Source organism: Pelobates fuscus, chromosome 3 (genome assembly GCF_036172605.1).
Source record: "Pelobates fuscus isolate aPelFus1 chromosome 3, aPelFus1.pri, whole genome shotgun sequence".
NCBI lineage: Eukaryota > Metazoa > Chordata > Amphibia > Anura > Pelobatidae > Pelobates > Pelobates fuscus.
The window spans coordinates 222,459,378-222,486,411 of NC_086319.1; the positions used below are offsets into that span (position 1 = coordinate 222,459,378).

At 41.5% G+C, this 27,034-nt stretch overlaps 1 protein-coding gene across 2 annotated transcripts in view; it reads right to left on the minus strand.

Moving 5' to 3' along the window:
- PUS7 (pseudouridine synthase 7) overlaps nt 1-27,034 on the minus strand; it is a 49,327-nt gene that overhangs the window by 16,817 nt on the left and 5,476 nt on the right. The window contains exons 2-7 of one of the 2 annotated variants that reach the window (XM_063448129.1): nt 17,521-17,938; nt 13,462-13,546; nt 13,284-13,385; nt 11,581-11,725; nt 4,670-4,687; nt 4,201-4,312 (exon numbers count right to left, since the gene is read on the minus strand). In XM_063448129.1, coding sequence (XP_063304199.1) covers nt 4,201-4,312; nt 4,670-4,687; nt 11,581-11,725; nt 13,284-13,385; nt 13,462-13,546; nt 17,521-17,903 — 845 coding nt within the window. In that variant the 5' untranslated portion in view covers nt 17,904-17,938. The remainder of the gene's footprint in view (nt 1-4,200; nt 4,313-4,669; nt 4,688-11,580; nt 11,726-13,283; nt 13,386-13,461; nt 13,547-17,520; nt 17,939-27,034) is intronic. The other variant, XM_063448130.1, reaches the window with a different exon arrangement.

Here is a 27,034-nt window from a genome sequence, read left to right on the forward strand (position 1 = left end):
TAATAAAACAGCTTTTACGTTAAAGTATTGGTTACACGTTGTTAACTGCAGGGATAGGTTATCGGGTCCACCGCTGCTTTTTACAGGTTTACGTTTAACTTCAAAATGTCCCTCTGTCTATGACTGATCAGTTAGAGAATGCATGAGTGGTTACAGAGATTATCAGTGAAGCTCTATGACAGAAAATTCCTCGAAAGGAGATGTACCAACATATTAAGAGCGACTATTGCTGATTAAATAAAAAACATTCAGTAAGCAGTATTATATGCCCCTACTAAATATGTGGACGTACGCTGTTCCAACTGTAAGGCAGAAAAATATATATGTAGCTTGACTATTTAAAGCGAGTTACAAACTTAGGGTTAATAATGTTAATTTAATCTGCTGGGTTTGCGTCGCTTGAGGTACAGGAACAGGTATGTTAGTAAGGGTGTATGCACAATGTTGACATGAACACTGTCGGTATTAACAAGCTGAACATAACTTACTGTTTGTGTTAAGATATGCTTGGCATCAATTTTTAGAGTACATCATGCCAGGTTTCAGGTGTATAAAGCCTCGCTAGTTAAGCTTAAGTTTAGATAGGGCTAGCTAGTGACCTAATGCGGCTCCAAGATACATATATGGGCCATGACATAAAGAGCTTAAGGCAGGGTACCGTATAGCCCGTCAGAGGTGCTCAGTAGAATCAAAAATAAGTACGATCTATAACTTGCCTATAGTTTATAATATGCCTCAACATCGCTATTCTCCCTAAGTGCCTGTCCTGTATGGCATTGCTATGTACAGCCTGTGAGTCAAAATGGCCGTCCTACGCATTCCAGACATGGGTATTGACTAAGCTTTTAAGTAAAGGCCAAGCAGGGAGGCCAGCGGTGCCGGAGCATTAAAACACTGAGGGTAACATTTAAACTCCAAACTTATTATTGGCCTGTCAACACTAACCCCCTAGGAGGCCCCTCTGGAGTGGTAAGGGAAGGCGTTAGTAATCAAGGGCCGAATATTGGTATATCGGCTATCAGGGCTGCTGGGAGCATCATCTGTAAGGTAAAGAAAATAATAACGTGAACAGAAAAAATAATAAGCGGTCTGAAGGAAAACACTCTTTGGTTGTTAGTCCCAGAGAGTCCCACTTTCCAGGCTCAGTTCATCCGATGCCCTCGAGGGCAGAGCACAGTCCAGCCCAAGGGAGAGATGAGTCACAGTTCCAGTGTGGTAAAACATCTGAGGCCGTTCAGCTGGCTCCCATAACGGGAAAGACCCTTCGTTTTCCCCGCTCAGAAAGGTGTGTAGCCGCTCTGATACTTTCTTTGTGGCTGTGACCGCAGAAATCCGGATCGTGCTGTGCTGGGTGCTGAGAAGGGGGCTCGGTGATGTCTTAGAAGACGTCGCTTTCATGGAGGGCTCGCTTATGTGTGGTCGCCTGCGGGAGGCTGTACAGGGGCCGCGTGGGGGATTTCCCCTCAGGTAGCGTCGAACCACCGGGCGGATCCACTTTGCCGCCGCTTTCACCGCTTGTTGGAAGGGCTGTCTCTTGGCCTTGTACTTCTCCCAAAAGGTACGTGCGAAGCTGTTCAAAGAACACTGTTATGTGTTCGGGTGGCTTGTGCATCTCATGCCTCGTTCTGCGCTGCTTCTGCGCCGCCATTTTAGCTTGGCCCTGGTGGTCCTTCATGGACAGGGTTTGTGTCGCTTGGATTTTTTGCTGCATGGGGCTATTCAACCCCTGTGAGGACCGGGATATCCCCCGCCGGTCCAGAGGGGGGGGGGGGGTAGCAGGGCTGCAGTGTGTCCACGCCCGGGAGCCCGTCCAGTGGCGGAAGGGCGGCCATCTCCCCAGGGTCCCGGACTTCGCTCGAGTTTAGGCCGCATAGCTGGACCAGGTTTGTCTGCAGCGCACCGGTGCCGGTTCGATACCATTCAGCTGCTCTCGTCGTGCTGTGTACGATTATGGTCACCGTTCACCGTTAAGACTTTTGGGTCACTCGATCGTGGCTTTCTTGTGCCTGTCTTAGCTGGAGCTCCTAAAGCGTGCCAAAACAATGCATTTCTAAGAACAATACAGGTATGTATATATATCAAATGCATTGTTTTCCCCAATACAAACAGAAAGTTAACTGGACTTTTACCTTATCAGTATTTACATTGTGCGTAAAGCATAAAACCACCCACTATCTTAAAAGAACACCTGTGGAATTACTCATAAATTGATTTGCAAAGAGAAGAAATGTCTATTGCTTTAACTTCTTTTATGATTATATTACATTACAACCCTGTACAACACGGTAATTAAACATTTACATTACATTTTAGTTTGCATATTGTACGGAATGGTTAGTATATATATGGGAAGTAGCAGCAAACTGAAATCCCATTTCTTCTTTCTTTAACTGCTAGGCAGAAAATTGGCTTATGTTTTATAGTTAGCATTATGTGAAGGCTGTTAAAAGAGCGCATCTCCACCATAATCACATGCCTCAATAAAATAAAGAATTGAAAAAAAAAAAAAAAAAAAAAAGAGCGCATCTGATAAAATATTACTTTTTAAAAAGTTGCTGTGATGATACCTGCCCTTATTGCGCCTCCTCGGTTTCCTTATTCTCAGCTTGCGCATAAATCCTGGGTCAATATTGACACCGGGTCGAACTCCATGAATGATGCCACCAACTAAAGACACTCCTGCGTCAATATTGTTGCTAAATCAAAGACCATTCTCATAAAGAAACCAGATCCCTGCATCATTGTACAGCGCTGGTGTTCAGGGCATCAACCTGGCGTCACTGTTCTGGAGCAGGAATTTCATCCAATAGAGAGATCTTTACTGCTATTAAAACACTTCTCTCCATTTCTGCAACACCCTGTTGTGGCTTTTGGGCCCATTAGTGCTTGTAGATTTCCATGTTCGCTTTTAGCACCAACCTTTAGCTTGTTTGACTATTCTGCTTTCTGTACTCCTGACTTCAACTTGGAGTTACCAGCTTGCAGTTTTTCCAGATTTACCTTTGCTATCCTGCATTCATCCCGATCATTTCTCAGGTTTGCGTGTTAGGTTATATTTGACATTGACAGTTGCATCATGTAAAAGTTGCAGCGGTAAAAGCTCTTTAGCATAAACAAGTTTAGCTTTTCAAGTTATATGAAAATACTATTCCCAGTTCTAATTATATGCACTGAGCATTTTTCATGTTAAAAGAACGTTGAATGTCTGAGCTAAGACAATCAGTGAGACAGGGGTATAAACTCAAAATGATGATAACTTAGCTTCTACATGTACAATGTAAAAACTAACCAATTCACTAGAGTGAGAATTCAAGGTGAATATAGATAAAGTTTAAAAATTCTCTAAGTCAGCTATGCTATCAGTGAAGATACTCTGAACCTCGCCTCCCATTTAAAAACCTAAAAAGGTTGCCAACCTCCCTCGTTTACTGCCAGAGATGGGAGGGAATAAGGGCTTGGATAGGGTACAAACACAAAACAGTGGGAGGGAAGATGAAGGCTAAGGCAAGCGGATGTCTGTTACCTGCAAGCAGGGATGACAGATCCATTTTCGGCACAGAACTCTCGCATTACACAACCTAGAATAATGGCCTGGCTCAACAAGAGCAAATATAACTGAATTTGCAGTGTTTCAAGCGGAAACACTGCCCACACAGACTCCTACCACCATGACCATTCCTAAAAGCAGAAGTGGTCATGGTGGCTGGAGTAACCCTTTACATTTGAAATTCACTTTGAAATCTCACTTTAGTGAATAATCCTGTAGGTTTATACTCATTCAATATCACAGACCTAAATATCATCATGTATTTGAATGATATTAGCAAGTCAGACGAAACGGCTCTAATAAAGACTTACTCACTGAGTCTACTTGTTTCAGGTCTAGATAGCCATGGAAGTATTTCATCCTTAGTACAACACACAATTCTCTCTGATGTTATATGTGCCAGTTTGTTTTTAGAATAGATTATATGTTGTTTATCTGTGCAGGGTAGAGACAGTAAGGCCATTATGAGCAAATAGCAGGCCAGCTAGTTATTTAGTATGAACTAGCTTTGCAACACTGAAGGGTTTTTCACAATCTTACTATTCTCATGTTTTACCCTCAATCAATGAAGAAATAAACAAGTAGAAACTCCAGGCAACTAATGACATCTAACTTAACGTCATTTCACGACAGTCTTAACATGATCCAATTACCTTAAAAACTTTGAGAGTACATTGATTGCATCCATTGTGTCTTTGTTTTCCTTGTAAAGTACAAAATGGCAGAAACTTCCTCTGGATTTGGGCCAAGAATGTTTCCGTGGATCTTAAAAAAAGGAGTACATATAAACTTAAAAAAAAGATTTTTTTTGTTTGATAAAACACCATGGTTGAATGCCTTTGTTATTAGAAAAATCACATACTGCATATTTTGCACACAATGTAGAAAAAAAAACAAAAAAAACAAAAACATTAAATATAGAAAATTAGAAACAAACAAAAATATTTAAAATGTGCAAAGGCCTAGCATCCACGCTTTGTTCGTAATGTAATACTTATATGGATCGCTGGTCTTGACCACAAATTAGGACTTCTATTTCTTCAGTATTGTCAGCTACAAAATGGATGGTTGGCTTTTCCTAAATGTTGGTTTTTAGCTGTATGGAATGCCAACGTTACTTACCTGTGGGTGTTCTGACCTCTGTCCAAGTGTATAGCATAAAGAGCACAAGAAAGTAAGGTTTAAATTCTACAGGTTTTTAGATTTATTTTATGTACTGGTGGACATGCAAAAAAATAATTATGGTTGCATGATTATATCATTCGTTGGGGTTTAAAGGCATCCAACAAATGTGAGGCAAGTCGCAATGGGCTTGGGAGAAGCAGGACACGATAAGCACATTAAGCTTCCCCCCCCCCAGTAGGTACCAGCAAACATCACTATGCTCATAAAAAGTGATATATAAGTATCTCAAAAGTTATTTAATCTTTAGAACAAGAGATAGAAAGTTGTATGCAACAGAGAAACCTACACATTTTGTTTAACCCAAATGAAAAAAAATAAATACTTCCACTGTCTGAGATACAGCATTCAAGATTACTCACTAAGCACTGGATAGGCAGGCCTTAAATGCTAAGAACCACGGCAAACACGGAGAGTCCATAGCACACTTACCAGGGATACATTTCTACTCACCAGTGGCTAGTGGAAATTTGTAGACACACACAAATATTTTATATGTTGTGGGTGAGTAGAAATGTTCTTTTTGAGTCTTGCAGTGGCAAATAACCTCTGAGGCCTGGCTAATAGTATAGGACTTGATATTTACATGCCTGCTGGCCATGTAAATATTTAGTCAACCAATAAATAGAAACAAACAATCGTGGTCCAATTAACAAGAAGCATCATAGTGACAGGTTTCATTGTACTCCCTCAAACTACAAGCAAGACCTCTGCTGTCCACCATACCCAAGCTCAATATGCCTACCATTTGTGATGGGTTCAAAATTAAAGCTGCTCACTTTCTCTCCTTTCTCCATATTTTGTGTTGGAATAGGATAAAATAAGGGAGGCCCAGGGGATGCTCCTATTAATTGCCTAATATTTTTGCCCTATGCCATAATGAACAGTGGGTGAAAGGTCAAACTATTATTATTAGGATGCTGTGGCCCCTAGTATTATACCACACAATACTCCAACACATCCCATTGTGCCAAATAGCATTAATAAAATATCCCTGCAACGTCCCAAAATACAAAGACATAGTGGGGCTTCTTCATTAACCTTTAAAGGGACAATGGTCATCAAATTTCCAATTCTCATTTTTTTTATTAAAGTAATTACATTAAATGCAATGACCATTTGATTTTTATTTTTTTTTAAATGATGTATACGGACATTAAAAAAACCAAACCAAAATCCCTTTTTTTATCTGGCTGAGTGGTCAGGTTGGGTCAGAGTATACGGTTGTCTGACCAACTGCTGCTCAACCTAACTTGCCTGCATCTGCAGGTTCACACAGAGCAATCACATCATTGCTACGTACGAACTTCAAAGCAGCAGGCAACAAAGTCTCTGGCTCTGTCTCCTCTACAGCCCCTTCAACATTTGAAAAAGAACACAAAAATAGTCTATTATATGTTTGTTCACAGCATGTTCCTTCGACATTCACACATAGACAGGGCTGCCTGCTGCTTAGAATTGCATACAGGGCAATGCTGTGGTTGCTCTGTGTGAACTTGCTGCAGAAGGCAAGATAGGTTGAACAGGAGTTGGTCAGATCGCAGTAGAGTCTGACCCAACATGGCTGCCAGCTACCTGAAATAGTTATATTAATTTTTTTTTTTTTATTAACCAATTCTACATCATTAAAAAAAAAAATTACGTTTTAATAAATGTAATTAACTGACAAGATTTAACTGCTAAGGAAAGAATTCTCCCCACCATGCCTCTCTCTTTCTCAACCACACCTAGGTCATGCCTTTCCTACCCTTCAGATTCTCTCCCAGGCTACTGAACATGAGGTGGCTGCGCTTCTCCTTTCCTCTCGACCCACCGCTTGCCCGCTTGATCCTATCCCGTCTCACCTTATCAGATCTCTCTCCTTTTGTCTTGTGCCTTCAATTGCTCTCTTCTGGTATTGTCCCCACCCTCCCCTTCTAACTATCGTCCCATATCCCTGCTCCCTTTTTCCTCAAAGCTTCTGAAAAGACTTGTCTTTACCAGTCTGTCTTGCTTCCTCAATTCCAACTCAATCCTTGACCCTCTTCAGTCTGGCGTCTGCCCCCTCCACTCTACTGAGACTGCTCTTATTAAAGTCACTAACAACCTAATCGCAACTAAATCCAAAGGGCACTACTCTATACTAATTCTCAACGCTCATTCAGTGTCTCCTTTTCTAATTATACCTCCTCGATTTGGAGAGTCGGTTGGAGTCCCCCAAGGCTCTGTACTTGGTCCCCTTCTATTTTCTCTTTATACTGCCTCTCTTGGCAAATTTATTACCTCATTTGGATTCCACTACCACCTGTATGCTGATGACACCCAGATATACCTCTCCTCCCCGGACCTCTCAACGTGTCACTGCTTGACTTTCTTCCATCTCTGATTGGATGTCCTCCCGCTTACTGAAACTCAATCTCTCTAAAACTGAGCTCCTTGTCTTTCCTCTAATACTGTACTCACATCAGTCCATCCTTGCAAGGGCACTGTCTTGGCATCATACTTTATTCTGGCCTCACATTTGAGTCTCACATCCAGTATGTTAAAAAAAAATCTGTAGATTCCACTTTAAAAACATAGCCCGCATCCACCCCTTTCTTACACAAGATGTTACTAAGGGGCTTGTCCATGCTCTAGTAATTGTCTAATTTATTGTTAAATCTCCTCCTTTGATAATATTGTAAAGCGCTATAGAATATGTTGGTGCTAAATAAATACCAGTAATAATAGTAATAATAGTAATAATAATAATAATAATAATAACTGAGAAAAACTAGAAGTGATAATTTGATGACCATTGCTTTTTATGCTGTATACTACACATGCCTGATCAAGAGACATTAGAGATTTTGCAGGATTGTGAAAAGTTAGCATAGGCCTAATCTAAGGGAACTGCCTAGATGTGACAGGTGAGCTTACATTTTAATGGCTACTGCAGTGGTACTAAAAACCTGTTATTTAAATTTACAAATTAATTTGGAATAATGTGCAGGCAACTTTTTTGTTTGTTTTGTTTGAATGTTACGGCTGGCCAAAATATAGATCTCGGCCATTGTTGAATTACATCTCCCATCAGGGCTGGATTTCCCATTAGAAAGTGTAGGCACCTGCCTACAGGGGCTGGTTCTGACTTTTTTGGAGCTTCGGTGGGATAGGTGAGGTGAGATAAGTAACAGGAGCCATGGCTAGTGTCCTCTGTAGTTAAGTTTGCATCCAATACTTGACAGTGCAGTGCAGGAACAATTATAGTGTAAAACTCAGCTATACCTCCCAACATTTCAAATGGCAAAAGAGATTAAGGGTGTGGCCAGGGCTGTTCTGTGAAATTGTAGATTACTTACTAATAACAATTTATGCACCTAAAACACAATTTAGAACAAGAACAATGACTCTTATTTACACATGTTGATTTTTAATCGAATTTATTGGTGGGAAGCTCCATCATAAACCTAGAGCTCGTTGAAAAGAGGGACCTTAGGGTAGAAAAGAGGGATTATGGCCGTAAATAGGGTAATTGATGAAGTCAGTGTTATCCCAGCTCCTCCAGTATCTGTGTGAGAGGCTGGGCAGGAAGTGGAAAGGATCATTTCCCATATGCCCACTAACAGTATAACATTATCATTAAATGACCATAATAATAATAAAACAGACTAGTTTGGATACAACCTGATAAAAAATAAAAAAATAAAAATCTTAAACGGCATCTAAAATATTTTTACATTTTTATTTTAAGGATACGGGGAAAGGAAGAGGAGAGTCTCCAGCACCGAGGGAACCTGGCGCTGGAGAAAGGTAAGTGTTTAACCCCTCCCTCTCCATCCAGCCCAACGGGAGTGGGACCCTGAGGGTGGGGGCACTCTCGCACTATAGTGCAAGGAAAACGAGTATGTTTTCCTGGCACTATAGTGGTCCTTTAAGTGCAATAGAATTGGTTCATACTGTATTAATAGCAATAACAAGACCAGACTTGGTGTCAATGTTATTTCTTTGATTGATCTTAAAAGTCTGCAAAAAATAAACAAAACTTAAATTTTGGCAAAATCTTTAAGGGTTGCCAAACGTTTATACAATTAAAATGTAAATAAAATAAAGTTGATAAAGGGCATTAAAAAGCAAGAATGGGGGGCGGAGCCAAGCAGCCAACTCGAGCAGACGCACGTTTGCTGAGCTCCGTGACAAAACTATACAAAGCGACGAAACGGGACCGGATTTCTTTGCCAAAACGAGCAAAACACCGCATAAACCCATGATGGGTCAACGGTCCAAAAAACCCGCAGACGGCAGAAATATCGAGGGTGCTTATGGCCCCAAGATGGCCGCCGACTCAGACGACAACACTGACTCCTCCGAGGAGATGCTACAGTGCAGAGGCGCGGCGGACCTAATTCTTCCATCGCAGCTCCTAAGGACCCCACAGGGCACACAACCAATGCCTGTGACGGCAGCAGTGCTGAGAGACATGCTAGCCGACCTCCAAAAAACGCTGCAAGCCGACATGGCCACGATCCGGACTGACCTTTCAGGCCTGGTTGGCAGACTGACCACTGTGGAGACGGCATCTGATAGCCACACAAAGTCGATAAGGGCACTAGAAGTAAAAGTACAGGCCCTAAAGAAGCAGCAAGCCACCCTGGAACAACGCTTTGCGCAAACTGAAGACGCCAGGCGCCGCACTAACGTCAAGGTGCGCGGAATTCCCGAGGATACACCTAACGGAGAGCTCCTGCACCTTATGAGAAGGTTGGTGGAATCCCTCTTACAGCCCAAGCAAGCGAAAACCATAACCTTTGAAGGGGTGTTTTGCATACCGAAGCCGAGAGGAGCCCCAGCACTAGCGTCTAGGGATGTGGTGGTTCGCTTCCACTCTCTCAAAGAGCTACTGGCTGCACTGAAGGGTGCCTCACCCAATGTCTTTGAAAACATGAAACTATCGTTTTATGCTGACCTCACCGGGGACACCATGATGTGGAGAAAGTCCTTGCAACCCCTCACAAGCCAACTTCGAGCAATGGATATTAGCTACCGTTGGAGATCACCGAGAATACTCCAAATACAAAGGGGAGACATGACCTACTCGGTGCAATCCCTGCAACAAGCAACCGATCTACTAGACACCCTGGGACTCTCAAGAGACTCTCTCACATCAGCTGCAACGAGGAGGGACTCCGCGCCGCAGCACCAGCGAAACCTGACTCGGACCAAACAGATAACAACAATCAAGGCAAGAGACATTTCAGCAGCCCCCACATGCAGCACGGAACCAGCCTAATGGGCATCAGACTGTTGCCACCACAGGCTTGCTCCTTCAGGGGCAGCTGACTTCATGGTGTTTAACACCATAATACTTCGCTACATAACTTTGTTCATTTTTTGTTTCCTTTTTTTTTTTGTTATCTCCGTTGGGGCATTAGGCTCCCACTATGCTTTACTGTATATTTTGTCAACCACTTAATCCTCCTGACAAGCGTAATTAGTCTGCGGACAACCCGGTCCCTCCCCCCCCGCCTCTATACAATACAGCACTCAAGGGAATCACCAGAGGCGTACTGCATTACCAGTGCTAGGCGCCCACTCGCGCACGTAATTACCTAAGCCTACACTAGAATAACGGACAGGGCCCAAGCATCCATTCCTAACCTATAGTCTCTAAAGCGCGACCATACGCGAAACCGCCCTTAAAGCGGCCATACGTTTTACCAACCTCCAAGACGCCCACTCACATATAACGGGCCTATTGGCCTATAGCGAGGGCTCCCGTACACACGCAGGAACATTGACGTAGATGAACCCCATTATAGGGGACACCCCCCTCGCACATACGGGCCGGGCCCACACACGCTGGAATAATCCTGCGAGATATCCACGGTTAATATACATATAGACAATCAGGCACACCAGCCAGACGTTTCTCCTAGGCCATTTAACTTTTGCTACTAGGGGCTGGAGTTTCGCTGCTTGTCAAAACGGTAATAACTAAAATGTGCGCTCACTCATGCTAACATGTACGTATTGTCATTTGAATATGCTGTTGTTGCAAATTGTTGAAATTCTGTACCCACCCACACAATAAAAATAAAGAATTTAAAAAAAAAAAAAAATTTTAAAAAAAAAGCAAGAATGAGCTTACACAAGAGTTCTACCCCAGTCTACAGATGGTATTTCATTCGTATATGAAAAGTAAGAATTATGGCAAGAAGGATAAAAATGCAACATTTCTAGCATGCATGCAACACATGACATGCTTTAAGCATGCAGAGAGAGTGCACACACTATTATAAATGTCTAACGCTTGCTGGCTACAGCTGTAACATCACAGCTATAATGTAAGCATTTATTTAGCAAATTTTCTCAAGGATGAAAGGCGGCTAAAACACAAACGAAGTAAACAAGATAACACTGGTTATATTACCCACTATACATTATACACACATTCAGAGAGAGAAAGTATATAAAGTTTATAGAAACACAAGCCAACATTAAAAAAACATCCAAATAATAGAATTCAGATTTTGACACTTGCTCAGTAGCAGCAATATGAAGAATGCAAGTTTGTATATTGAGGCCTTGAAATAGATTAACTGCTCTTAATCTAGCCCTGTGTGTACAATGCAGAGTCCAAATTCATTCTATGAAGCCTCATTTTCAAGGTGATGACCTGGCTTCATAGAATACCAAAGAGACCTATCTTGTAGGTAGCCTTGAGAGAAGTTAGCGTAGTTGGCATCATTCCATAGAGAATGCTACGGTGAATCATGTGCAATCCCCATGTGATGCAGATATATGCTGCATCACATGTTGATGTCTTGCATTTCCACATACCTGCATTACTATCACTATGGGCTCCTTGAAACGGTTACAGTACAGTTACTTACTTGAAAGTGCATTTTTGCCAGCTGCATGGTAAGCAATGATATACTTCTTTCCTTCTCGATCCTCGGTTTTAGTCTCCAGTCCAGGAAACAAACCCTTAATGGCTTGGTGGATGATTGTCCTCTTTTCTTTGGTGTCATCAACTACCTTTGAATAAAACACCAGTTAAGTTATTCCCGACATTAAATTACATAATGGTAAAGACATTTTCTTTAACCCCTTAAGGACACGTGACATGTGTGACATGTCATGATTCCCTTTTATTCCAGAAGTTTGGGGTTAATTTGTTCTTTGGAGTTATAGTGTCCCTGCAGATTATCATGCTTCCATGCACATCGCCAAGGTTAAACACTAACTTTATTTTTTTTAAATTCAAACTGAGTATCAAATAAACATTTTGGCCTAAACTGTAAATATAGCAATTCAGCTATTCTGGCCTAAAATTTAAAATTCTAAACAATTCAAATTTTTAGGGAACAATCCAGTTAGTAGTATACAAGGATACACTAAGAAGCCAAACAAGTTAAAGGACCACTATAGGCACCCAGACCACTTCAGCTCAATGAAGTGGTCTGGGTGCCAGGTCCATCTAGGGTTAACCCTGCTGCTGTACACATAGCAGTTTCAGAGAAACTGCTATGTTTACAATAGGGTTAATCCAGCCTCTAGTGGCTGTCTCACTGACAGCCGCTAGAGGCGCATCCGCGCTTCTCAGTGTGAAAAGCGCAGTGAGAAGACACTGACGTCCATAGGAAAGCATTGTGAAATGCTTTCCTATGCACTGATTGAATGCACGCGTGGTTCTTCCAACGTCATTCAGAGAATGACGTTGGAAGAGGGAGGGGAGTCCACAGAGCCGAGGGAGCCCGGCGCTGGATAAAGGTAATCGTTTAACCCCTTCCTCCCCCTTCAGCCCAGCAGGAGCGGGACCCTGAGGGTGGGGGGGAAACCTAAAGACCCTATAGAGCCAGGAAAACAAGTTTGTTTTCCTGGCACCATAGTGGTCCTTTAATCAATAACTGATTCCTCAAAGACACCAACGTAGCTTGGATTTAAAAAAAAATCCTAAAAAAAAATAAAACCAACAAAAAACATCAGAGAAGGCTTTTACCGTACTTACTTATGTATTACATCCAGTCACATTTGCTTTGTAATTCGCTAGGTACCATTGTCCATTCTCATGGATTCTTGATTAACATGTAAATTACTGAAGACTGGTTGTGCAGCGGGGTCTAACATTATTTTCTATGTTAATCTAGTCACAATCTCTTTAAAAGGGGCAGTGCATGCACCATAACCACTAAAGCTGGTTAAAGTGGTTATAGTGCCCCCCAGGGCTATCCCATTATATGTAGTCAAACCATTTTTGAACGGTTTGAAACTTACCCGGGTTCCTCAGGTGGCCATATTCTTTCCAGTCTTCTGGGTATGTCGCATTCAATATTTGAGTATCATCGATTGCCTGAGTGCATCAGCTGACACTCTCAGTCAATGAACCATAACCAAATAAGGGAAGAAAATTGGCAATGATAAAGTGGAATGAGATTTTCTGCTATAGTGATATCCAAAAGAGTGGAAGGATAACGAGGAAGTGAGGGATCCAGGTAAGTGTCAAACCATTCAATAACGGTTTGGTTTCTTACTCAGAGACAATGCCTAAAGATTCTTTGCACCAAAACCACTAATGTGTAGATTTTCAACTTACCTCAATAGCCACATTTGTTTCTTTGTTCTTATATAGTTGAAGTTCTTCTAAACTTTTCTTGTCGTCCGCTGAGAGCACAGAATAAATCTCTTCTGAAGGATCCTGGAAAATACATATTTATTTGAAAACCACCGGAGACAAAGGATTACTTGAGAAGATTAGAAGCTAGTAAATTTACCTCTTTGTCTGCTGGAACGGACAAATCATTCAAATAACTTATTTTGCCATTTTTTCCTATTTCATGGACAATGAAGTCTGAATATCTATTATACAAAACAACAACACAAAGTTTTAATAAGTATTTATTAGGTTCAGGATAACAAACTGAAATGATGTGTACACAAACCTGGAACTCTGTACCAGACTGAAGAACATTTGGCCAACAGTAACAAATGAAAAACAGATAACTTTTTGTTTTGCGTTAAACAAAATGTATTCTTTTAAAGTTCCAACGGGGTAAGCAAACCATAGCATTACCAGGGAATTCATACCTAAAGCTACATACACTAAAGCTATATAAAACAATCTGTTTTCCTGGCACTGCAGGTCCCCTCTCCCTCCCACCCCCCATCCCTGGTTGCTGAAGGGGTGAAACCCCTTCAGTCACTTACCTGAGACCCCGCCGATGTCCCTTGGTGGTGGTTTCGGTTCACCGCCGCTCCTCCTCATTACGTCAGCGGGCGGGGAGACGGATTCCTCCCACCGGCTGAGGAGACCTAATGCCACGCATGCGCATTATAGCTCTCCATAGGAAAGCATTGAAAATGCTTTCCTATGGGGAATTGAGCGACGCTGGAGGTCCTCACACAGCGTGAGGACGTCCAGCAACGCTATAGCACAGAAAAGCTGTGCTATGAAGCAGGAAGTGCAGGTTTAAGTCTACTAGACAGCCACTAGGGGAAGACTTAAACCTGCAATGTAATTATTGCAGTTTATGTAAACTGCAATAATTACACTAGCAGGGTTAAGGGTGGTGGGAGTTGGCACCCAGACCACTCCAATGGGCAGAAGTGGTCTGGGTACCCTTTAACCCCTTAAGGACAAAGGCAATTGTCCAAGTTCTGAACCAAAACACAACCTAGAATCTGCGTTATAGGTCTGTTCAACCAAAATGTACCTTTTTTATATTACGTGCATCCACATATTATATTTCATTTTGTTCAGGAGAAACAGGGATTTCATTTCACATCAACTATTTATATGTGAAAATATTTAAATATGAATAAAATGTAAAAAATTTAAAAAAGGGAGGAATTAAGCATGTTGCTATTTTCCAATTTCTGCATGGCATTTTAACTGTGAATGTCATAATACCGTTAGCTTTTACTGCAATGAAATATTTGTATGCTGTGATATCCCGCTAGTAGCATAACGCCCCCAACTAACCCACCCCCCACCCCTGTATAGGTTCCAAGGTAATTTGGAAATTTACATTGTCAAATAAAGAGCTTGCCCATTTCAGTTTTTACAGGTTGAAATTTGCCAGGTTGATGGGCCTATGGTACCTTTGACACTGCATGGCAGCTCAGGAATGAAAAATAATGCCATCATAGCATACCATTTACAAAAGTAGACAACGCAGGGTGTGTATTAAAGGAACACTATAGTCACCTAAATTACTTCAGCTAAATAAAGCAGTTTTAGTGTATAGATCATTCCCCTGCAATTTCACTGCTCAATTCACTGTCATTTAGAAGTTAAATCACTTTGTTTCTGTTTATGCAGCCCTAGCCACACCTCCCATGGCTATGATTGACAGAGCCTGCATGAAAACAAAAAAACTGGTTTCACTTTCAAACAGATGTAATTTACCTTAAATAATTGTATCTCAATCTCTAAATTAAACTTTAAATCACATATAGGAGGCTCTTGCAGGGTCTAGCAAGCTATTAACATAGCAGGGGATAAGAAAATCTTAATTAAACAGAACTTGCAATAAAGAAAGCCTAAATAGGGCTCTCTTTACAGGAAGTGTTTATGGAAGGCTGTGCAAGTCACATGCAGGGAGGTGTGACTAGGTTTCATAAGCAAATGGATTTGACTCCTAAATGGCAGAGGATTGAGCAGTGAGGCTGCAGGTGCATGTTCTATACACCAAAACTGCTTCATTAAGCTAAAGTTGTTCAGGTGACTATAGTGTCCCTTTAATAATGGGGTTTGTCCAGTCTTTTCTAGTAGCTACTTAGTCACATACCCTGGCAAAAAAGTTAGTTTTCATATTTGTTTATAGCATTTGTCACATACAAAAACAAAACGCATTTTCACTGAGGATATCATCACCCAACTACATTTTACTGCTCTAAAACACTATCTAGGTTCAGCGATGTCACACAAGTACAACAGTCCCCATGTACAAGTTTTATGAAGTTTTGAAAAGTTACAAGGTCAAATATAAGGCTTGCAAATTAAATTATCTGGAATTTCTGCCTGTGTTGTCAGGCAGGACCCCAATATATAATTAATAAAATATTATGATTATACATAAACACACAATATATATATATATATATATATATATATATATTCTATATACTGTAGTTGTATTGATATAGATCTGCCTGAAAATATAATCCTGCCAGTCAAACCGATTCGAGTCACGTGACCATGGTGTCACCAGGCAGTTGCCCCGATCGCCATGGAGGGTAAGTATTAGGCCCGAAGGGAGGGCCTGATCGTTAGGGCGGCATGTGTTAAAGTACTTCTTTTGTAAGAAGGCATAGCATGTCCTAACGTTAACATCTTCACTAATGAGCAATTTTAAATCAGAGTGGCATCATGAATGAGTCAAATCCCAATTTTGTTACAGATCATTGCACAAGTTGGAGATTTGCAACAAATGCAGGAACTTGACCGGTTGGTAGGAAGTACACACTTACCAGACTGCAGATAACACTGCTTTGCCTAACAGTTGTTTCATATGGAAAACTAGTCTAGTAACTTACTTTTTATTGTACATGAAATGCATCCTAACCTTACCTCTTGTGCCACGTTACCTCAATCCTTCTCACTCCTACTAGAAAAATGGTCAGAGTGGTCAGAGTTGTGGCAACTGACATTTAATGTGGATAAGTGCAAGATAATGCATATTGGACGTAAAAACCCATGGGCAGAGTACAGAATATCCGAGTACAGAATAACCTCAACATCCGAGAAAAGAGATTTAGGGGTGATTATTTCTGATGACTTAAAGGTAGGCAGACAATGTAATAGAGCAGCAGGAAATGCTAGCAGAATGCTTGGTTGTATAGGGAGAGGCATTAGCAGTAGAAAGAGGGAAGTGCTCATGCCATTGTACAGAACACTGGTGAGACCTCACTTGGAGTATTGTACGCAGTACTGGAGACCGTATCTTCAGACGGATATTGATACCTTAGAGAGAGTTCAGAGAAGGGCTACTAAACTGGTTCATGGATTGCAGGATAAAACTTACCAGGAAAGGTTAAAGGATCTTAACATGTATAGCTTGGAGGAAAGACGAGACAGGGGGGATATGATAGAAACATTTAAACATATAAAGGGAATCAACACAGTAAAGGAGGAGACTATATTTAAAAGAAGAAAAACTTCCACAACAAGAGGACATTGTCTTAAAATAGAGGGACAAAGGTTTAAAAATAATATCAGGAAGTATTACTTTACTGAGAGGGTAGTGGATGCATGGAATAACCTTCCAGCTGAAGTAGTAGAGGTTAACACAATAAAGGAGTTTAATCATTCGTGTGATAGGCATAAGGCTATCCTAACTATAAGATAAGACCAGGGACTAATGAAAGTATTTTGAAAATTGGGCAGACTAGATGGGCTGAATTGTTCTTATCTACCGTCACATTCTATGTTTCTATAATATAAGCTTGTTTGAGCAGGGTCCTTAACACCCTCTGTTCCTGTGTCCAACTTGTTTTTCTGCAAATGCTTATCTGTTTGTCCACCTATTGTACAGCGCTGCGGAATTTGTTGACGCTTTATAAATAATAATGACAAGTAGAGTGATCTTTGGGTTATCACGTGCTCCTTACAGATAAGTAAGGATATGGGAGAACACTGGAAGAGAACTCTAGGGAACCTGACAAGAGTGTATTTAAGATTCACCCAGGTAACAAGCTGTTAAAATTACAATTATTATTAATCCCATACATGCCAAAAGGTGTGACAACCCTGTTATAGTACAATATACACAATGTGTAATGGTCAACATAAAGGTGTTCAAACCTACATCCTGTATAAGAAACCAATTTACCTCTCTTTCAAAATTCCAGAAAATCCTTCATGAGAGCTCACAAATTTAGTGATGCCAACATCAAGTTCAATCAGACCATGTTTCATCATGTCAGCAAAGGTCTCCTGGTCTCCTTCTTCAGACTCCAGCTCAAGGGCCTCTTCTTCGCTTTCTGCTGCTTCATCTTCTGCGTTGATCACAGACACATCACCTGAAATATCAGATTCTATGGCTTGTTTGGTCTTTGTGACAGATGCATGCTCCAATTCCTGGACGTTCTTCACAGGCTCTTTACTTAAGGAACTTTCTGAAACCCTTTGTCTCTTTACTCCATCGTCATCAATAAGGTCTTCAGTAGAAATCGGACGTTTTAGTGACACAGGGGAAATTTCAATGGATTCCATTGTTCTAAAGGCACTGTAGAATGATTTAATAAAACCTGATTTGGTAAAGAAAAAAAAATAGTCACAAAACAGTAGTACAATGTAAAACAAAATAAAAAATATGGTAAGCACTGTTTATTTACGACTTTATAGCAAATAGGAATTTGAAAGGTAATTCACAGTTTACAAAATAATTGTACGTATCTGTCCAGTAGTACAACATTAATAATTGTTTTTTTTTTTTAATCTACTTGTCCATCATGCCTAAAGTGGTAGCTCAATGTACTCGTCCCTCATGACAATCTATCAAAGATTGGGGCTGTAACGGATCAGCTGGCACCCCGACTGGGTACCTCCGTTGAAGGATGCTCCTAGCGCTTCCTGAGGACTCTAAGCACTGCAGCAGACACAACCACCGAACCGGAGAAACATATAAATTATCTCAAGCATATGAATGCTGTATACAGCCGAATAGGACAAACCATGCGAATAGGTTTACACTCCTAGCAGTCAGACTGGAACAGCATACAATAAATCCTCCCCCAATAATGAGACGACACTTCACTTTGAGGGTTAAGCAGGAACTCCACTGTAATGGCCACACACTGGCTTTTATGCAAGTCCCCATGCAAGGGGACATCCCACACACAGGGTGGGACACAGTACAACCAATCATTTACAGGAGAACCGTAAAACCCACCCAGCACAAACATACATACATCCCTCCCCTCTGCCTGTGATATAATTACTGAACACAAGGGGTTAATGTAATTTATCACAGGAAAAATACACTTTTCATACATACACTGTAACTTTAAAAATATGCATCATATTCACATAAAACATACATATTCAGAATCAGCATACTTTAAATATAAAAATAAACAAAATTCAGCCAATTCCATCTAGGGGTTAAAAAGTTAAGGGAAAATCCTATTTGACCAAATGAAGCATGGCTTTTCTGCCCAAAACCAGTTCCACAGAGTCTTCTATCCTGGAAATAATTGGAGCCCCTTTCTAGTGCGCTGTAAATAGTTTCATACATTTGACCCAACAAGTCTATTTCTCTCCTATAGTGTGTGGGTTGACTGTGCATAATGTGTGTTTACACGAACTGTACCTACCGTGTGCCTGCTCGCCAGAGAAAACTAAATTTTTTACTTACCGTAAATTATTTTTTTCTTAATATGGTGGCAGTAACTCATGGGTTTTGCTCCTCCCTGTGGACAAGACATCTTAACAAGCATCTTGATTAAAAAAAAGGACCCTCCCCCTTTCCCTCTAAGAAGCAGAACCGCAAAACCTACCCCAGTACGTGACAAGAAAAGAAACAGACAAAAAATATCTACTGCAAAAAAATCTTTAATAAAGAGGGAGGGAAGCAGTACTGCCACCATATTAAGAAAAAAAGAATTTACGGTAAGTAAAAATTTCGTTTTTTTTCTGTCATATGGTGGCAGTAACTCATGGGATATAGCAAGATCCCCATCTGGGCGGGACTTAGGCCACCACAGCTTGTAACACCTTTCGCCCAAAAGCAGCTTCAGAGGCAGAGAATATGTCTAGCCGATAGTGCTTGATAAAGGTGTTGAAAGACGACCAGCACGCTGCCTTGCAGATGACCTCTGGAGATGCAAGTGCTTTTTCCGCCCATGAGGTAGCCATTGCTCGGGTAGAATGGGCCTTGACTGTAGCTGGAGACCTGTCGAAGATTACGCCAATTCGATAGCTTGAATGAGCCAACGGGATAAGGTACCGCGGGAAGCTACCTTACCCTTGAGGTGCCCCTGAAAATTAACAAATAGATGGTCCGAATTTCTGAATTCTTTCGTTCTGTCTAAATATACAAATAACGCTCTTCTGACGTCCAATTTTTGCCATCTCAGCTCTTGAGGAGACGAGGCATCGCTAAAAAATGAAGGTAATATAATTGGCTGATTAATATTCTTTGAAGACAAAACTTTAGGTAGAAAAGACGGTTAAAGAACCACCTTGTCTTCGTGAAATATGGTGAATTTATCCGAGGAGGATAGAGCGTGAAGTTCTCCCACTCTTTTGGCCGAGGTGATGGCTACCAGAAACAAAACTTTAAGAGATAAAATCTTTAATGGAACTTCCTCCAAAGGTTCAAAAGGATGCACACTAAGAGCTTGTAGGGCCAGGGCTAAGTCCCAAGTTGGAAACACCGATCGCTTAGGTGGTCTTTTGAGGCTGATGGACCTAAAAAAAAAAAATCTTCTGATGAAGACATTGGATGCCAAATCCTTAAGTAGAAAAAAATTCAAGGCTGATATTTGAACTTTGAGAGTGGAGACTCCCATGCCAGCTTCAAACCCATCTTGTAAAAAATAGAGAATGTTATCTATGGATGGATGTAAAACCGGGTACTGGTGATCCTTACACCAGTGAAGAAACTTAGACCAAATCCTAAAGTATATCTTAGACGTCGATTTTCTAGTAGCGTGGATTAAGACCGCTATTCTGTCTTCTTGCAAACCTTTGTTTCGAAGGATCAGCCTTGCGGTAGCCAAGCCGTCAACCTGAATATTTCTAGCACTTTCAAGGGCAGGTCCCTGTTCACGATGAGAAGGTTTGATCTGGGAAGTTCCATATAATTGATGGTCATCTTCTTTAGAGCCGAAAACCAGACTCTGCTTGGCCAATAAGGGATTATTGCCAATATTCTCGCTCTGTCTGTTTGTATCATGAGAAGGACCTTTGGGATTAATGGCAGCGGTGGAAAGAGGTAAGCCAGGCGAAAGTCCCACTTTATTTATGATCTGTTCTGAATAGGGAGGCGAAAGTGTAAACCTTCTAGTTTGAAGCTCTTGCCATCAAGTCTACATCCGGCACTCCGAATCTTTCTGTCAGGATTCTGAAAATGTCTGGGTTCAACGACCATTCCTTTTGGTCCCATTTTCCCCTGCTTAGATCGTCGGCTATTATATTGTCGCTGCCTCTTATGTGAACTGCTGCAATGTCTTCCAGATTTCTTTGCGCCCATTCCATAATATCTGGCGATTGATATAAGAGACTACTGTACGATTGTCTGATTGGATCTTGACCACTCTTGGATCTTGACCACTGATTGGATCTTGACCACTCTTTGAAGTAACCAAGGCCTGAGGTGATGTAGAGCGTACAGAACTGCTAATAATTCTCTGAAATTTGCAGGTTCCTTTGCCTCCCTGGACGACCATTTTCCTTGGAACATGGTGGAGCCTAAGTGTGCTCCCCAACCTGTCCTTGAAGCGTCTGTAGTGACTATTAGTCAGTCCTTTGGACGAAAAGATAATCCTCCTGAAAGGCACTCTGAGGTTTTCCACCATGCAAGCTGAGTTTTCACTTGAGGGGATAACAAGAATTTTTCGTCTAGATCTTCCTCTTTTTTTTTTAACCAGGTAGTCAGGATGTTTCATTGTAATGGTCTGACCTCTGACCTTGCCCATTTGACTGCCGGAAAGGTGGCAATTAGAAGTCCCAAAACGCCCATGGCCTGTCTGAAGGAACAACTTCCCATCCTTTGGAGATTGGAAATCCTTTTTTGGATTTTCCTCCTTTTTCATTTGGGAAGAAAAATTGACATGGAGACTGAATTGATCTTGAAGCCGAGAAACTCTATTTCTCTTGTTGGAACGCAAACTGACTTCTTTAGATTTAAGATCCAGCCAAGGTTTTGAAGAACTCTTATAGTGACCTGCAGGTCCTTGCGCAGCTGTTCTTCTGTATGTGCCATTAGAAGCCAGTCGTCCAAATATGGGATATCGATATTCCCAATTCCCTCAAATGAGCTGTTAGAGGAGATAGGATCTTTGTAAATATCCTTGGGGCAGATGACAAACCGAACGGCAGAGCCCTGAACTGGAAATGAACGGTGGATCTTCCTTTTTTAATCGCAAATCTTAAAAATTTTCTTGACACGGTAGCAATCGGAACATGTAGATAAGCATCCTTTAAGTCTATTTTTACCATAAAGTCGCCTCTTTGTAAGAGAGGAAAAATCGAAGCGATTGACTCCATGTGAAATCTGTGATAGGGGATAAACCGGTTTATATTCTTTAAATCCAGAATGGGACAAAAAGAGAGGTCTGGTTTTGGAACCAGAAATAATCTTGAATAGACTCCCCGAAACGTTTGCTTTCGTGGTACTCTTTCTATCACCCTTTTGTGTAGTAGAAGCATGGTCTGACAATATAGGGCCTGTGTTCTCTTTGAAGACTGGTATGTTGATAGCAGAAACCTTGCTCTTGGTTTCTCCGTAAATATAATCTTGTGTCCACGTTGGATAAGCCTTAGAACCCACGGATTTCTTGTGGTCTGTTCCCATACTGGAAAAAAATATTGGACCCTTCCTTCCACACTTCTGGCGTCAGAAACGTCTCTCAAGGTTCTTTTGGCCTCACTTCTTTGTTCAAATCTCCGATTTTTATCCCTTCTTTGAAAAAATTGTGGTCTCTCTTGACAAGATCTCCTATTTTTATACTGGTAATTCCTGTACCCTGATCTCCAGGAGAACTTATCTTGAGGAAGCGCTTTTTTGGTTTCTGACATTTGCCTAATGATTTAGGAGCGCCAAATTATTTAGATTTTTCCAGAGGGAGTTCACAAAGGACTGATTTGGAAGCTGTATCCGCCGTCCAAGACCTTAACCATAAGGCACGTCTTGTCACAGAAGACAATCCCATAATTCTGGACGCCAATTTAAGAACTTCTACCGACATATCCAAAAGGTATTCGTTTGCCAAGTGCATGTCCTGAAACATGTGGCTAAGTTCATTAACCTGGTCAGAAGATAAAATCTCATGGACCGTATTTAGCCAAACGCCATTTGCTCTGGCCACTGCTGCTCCTGCCAGTAAAGCTCTGCATTGAAAACTGGCCGTCTGATAAGCTCGCCTACAAGAGGTTTCGGCTCTTTTATCCATAGGATTCTTTAAAGCTTAAGTCTCCCCTAGAGGGATAGTAGTTTTTTTTTTTTTAGCAATCTACGCCACCTGAACATATACTTTTGGGAGATCTTCCCAGATAACTTCGCCAGCCAGTTTGAAGATATCCTTGAAGTGTCTGGAAATGAAGGCACGTTTTTCAATTCCCTGAATATTAGATCAACCAGGCTTTGTTGAACAGAAAAACCTCTTTTGGGATTCTCAGATCCCTGAGGCAGGATTGTTAGGTTAACTTCTTTAATAAATTATCGGATTTCATCTGAAGGAAACCCCGCTGGTTCACTTGATAAGGATCCTGATTCATCAGAGTCTATAGAGGAAATATATTCTCCGGATGATGATTCAGATGTAGATCTTTTTTTTATCGTTTGTTGTATAGGGGATTCTACCTTTTTAGACTCTTTAATAGTCTCCAAGGTTTGGGCCAGATTCTCTTGGAACCAGATTAGGAAAGATTGCATATCCTTTTGCTTATCTCTTTCCAAAGAGTTTGCAGTACACTGACTGCATATTTTCTTCCTTGATCTGTCTGGAAGAGGAGTTGCACAATTACTGCAAACTAGATGTTTGGATTTTACCGTAGCCTTTCTAGGCATGGAGGCAGTCAGTTTTTCCTTGTCCATCTCAGGATAGGCTGGGCTAGACATATCTGTTGGAGAAATATATAAACGGAGGCTTAGAATGATTGAAAAATCCCATAGATTCTTCAGAAAATATTTTAAAGTAAAGATTTCTATTAATCTTACCTCAAAATACCCCTTAGCCGTGTACCTGCACAGCTTTTATTGCGCCAGAATTCAAATTTTCGCGGCCTTTTTTTTTTTTGGAATATCTCTTTAAGCTTCCGGATTGCGCATGCGTTTTTGCGCACCCGCAAGCTTAGGTGGAACACATCACCACCCGGGCGTGCGTTCCACCGCTGTGCGCTTGCTCAGCAACGAGTTCCGCCTCCCGGAAGCCTTTTGCCGGAACCATTCTCGGCATAAGAAGACCAACCTCTGATTGCTCCGTAACGAATATGAGCATGGGTCTCAGCTTACCGCCCGGGCAGCTCTCGGACCGGGTCCCCCAGACAGACAGCCCGTGTGTCTCACCCTGTGGATGTCCTGTCCTTCCCTATTGGGACAAGAAAGAAGACTGGGGTAGGTTTTGCGGTTCTGCTTCTTATAGGGAAAGGGGGAGGGTCCTTTTTTTTAATCAAGATGCTTGTTAAGATGTCTTGTCCACAGGGAGGAGCAAAACCCATGAGTTACTGCCACCATATGACAGAAAAATAACCTGAATTCCTCAAGACCATAGATTTTAGTTGGCTAAAACAAAAACAATTCAGATGACTAAAATATAACTAAAAGTTTTTTTAGTCAAAAGACTGACTAAAACTAAATTGAAATTTGCCGCCAAAATGAACACTGGCGCTTATCAGCTACGTCAGTATTAAGTGAGGTGGATGGTTTTACCATATGGAATTTATAAAGATGCAACTTGTGCCATAATTATTATTTTGGTTAAAAATAAAAGTTATAAAAAAAAAAAATTAAAAAATAAATAACACTCCAAGCACCATAACCATTAAATGATTTTGTGAACAGTTTCAAAACTAATTTGGGGTCCAATGGGTGTCACCTCTTCAGGTTAGAGCACAGGGCTATGCCCAACTGAGTGTCTGTGCTCTGTAGTGGTTATGGTACTTGGAGTGTTGTTGAATCATTTTGTAGGTCTCACTGCTCAACTCTCTGCCATTTAGGAGTTAAATCACTTTTGTTCCGGTTCATGCAGCCCTAGCCACACCTTCCCTAGCTTGACTCACACAACCGGCATGAAAAAAATAATAATTTTCCATCACATATTTACTTGCTTTAGAAGCTTTTATCTCCTGCTCTGTAAATTGAACTTTAAAATACACACAGGAGGATCCTGCGTGGTCTAGAAAGCAGAGAGGATATAAATTATAAACAGAATGTGCAATAAAAGACGTTTAAACATTAGGAGGGGGTTGGAACCAGCAGCGTACCCGGCCAGAAGCTTATCTTAGGAGCTCCGGTGTATATTACATATAATCGGACAAATTCAGCTAAAAAACCTGTGCAAACGGACAGAAACCCACCCGGGACTAGCGCACAGTCAAGGGCCGAAAAACGAAAAAGCCCAAGGTAAATAAAGCAACCAACAGCCAAGACATTGGCAATCTTTTACCGCACGCACACCAGGTCGCAAATCCCAATATGGCGCCTCAGGGCGATGCCTCCTCTTACTCCTCCGAGGACTTCTATGTGGATTGAGACGCAGGAGCCAAGCTGGGAGCAGTGCTGAAGGAATGAGCTGCACCACGTGCTGAACAAGAGCCGATCACTAAGGCAATGTTGCAAACCATGCTGGCAGAGCTGCGCTCCATTATAGCTCCAGACATCTCACAATTTAAAGCGGCAGTAGACGGGGCACTCACCCGCCCCACGCTCCTAGAGCCCACCTCCAGCAAATAAGACTCCAGGCTAACCAACATGGAGCAGAGGCTGGAAGAGATCCACTTGACCCAGAAAGGTATGGAGGCCAGGGTTAATACCCTGGAAGACCATAGACGACGAAATAAGCTCAAGCTGAAGGTCATCCCTGACTCAGTGTGTACTAAGGAAGCTCCACACTACATCAGGCGCCTAATCTCAACCCTGCTACCATCAAAACAGGCAAAGGCACTAAAATTGGACAGCATGTTCCGTTTACCAAAGCCGAAAAACGCTTCAACTACTGCCACGGCAGACCCTATTCTTCGTTTTTTAAACAATGCAGGACAAAGCTTCAATCTTATCAGCGGTAAAGGGGAAAACCCCAATCCAATTTGAGGGCTCATCTCTACTACTGTTCCCTGACCTAACGAAAGCAACACTACTCTGGTGTAGGTCCATGAAGCCTCTGCTACAAATCTTACGAATCCAAGACGTGGCATACCGCTGGGGAACCCAAGACGTGGCATACCGCTGGGGAACCCAAGACGTGGCATACCGCTGGGGAACCCCCCGGCTACTCATACTCACCCACCAAGGAAGCACCTACAGAGCTAAGAGCCCACAAGAACTAGAGGCCAGCATGCACAGCTTGCAGATACTACATGAACAGGACACCTCCACTTCTCGTTTTCAGAACATGGATCCATCCAAGATCCTAGCTTTCAAGCCTCGGTTAACCCTGGGACACCAGTCCACAACACCAGTTACCTGACTGACCCGATACACATGGTCCTCCTGCTGGAGGTATCTCAGACAAGCCAGAAGGACTATATGAGACCACACGAACTAGCCTTAAAGTTAACCACCGACAGTTTCATAATTTTGGTATTTTATTTTTATTAGTTCTATTTTCCTCTCAGTTGATGTGCTCCCATTATATCTCCGTTCTCCTCTCCCACCCTCTGCGAACACGCTGTTTAACTCAAGGGGGAGGTAACATACCCAGACCTTACCCAGATATACCCATCCCGATGGTGCATAACACCGGAGAAGACCCCACCCCACACTCTACTGTTAGATACAAACGTGCACTGGCTACATTGTGGGAACGGGCTACCTTGTATAAGGTTTCACACCTCTTTTGTACATTACCTATTAGGTCCAGCAAGCCCTAACTATAAAAACCCTCCCTCCACTCCCTACTCACACACAATGTCTGAATGTCATACTTGATTTATTGTATTTTTGTGAAGCTACTATTTGTTACATACTCACTAGTGGAGTGAAGCAAAAATAAATATTAAAAAAAAAAAAAAAAGTTTACACATTAGATCTCTCTTTACAGGAAGTGTTTAGGAAGGCTGTGTAAGTCACACGCAGGACTAGGGCTGTAAACAAAGTGATTTAACTCAAAAATGTAAGAGAATTGAGTAATGTTTAATCTATACACCAAAACTACGTTATTAGGCAAATATTGTTTACGTGCCTATAGTGTCCTTTTAAATCTTAATTTTTGAAAGAAATATTGAAAGTATGGATTGATTTCAGAAGGAAACCTAAAATGTATTCTATGATTCCAAGGTACACACTGACTGAAGTCGTTGAGCAGAATATTAATGATATGATCCTATATAAATGGGAGATTAAAAAAAATACAAAAACGAAAAAAAAAAATTGGAAATTGAGAACTCGCACCCAAGTACTTAAAGGACCACTATAGTGTTGAAACCCATTCAGCCACTTACCTTTCAACAGCGCCGGGCTC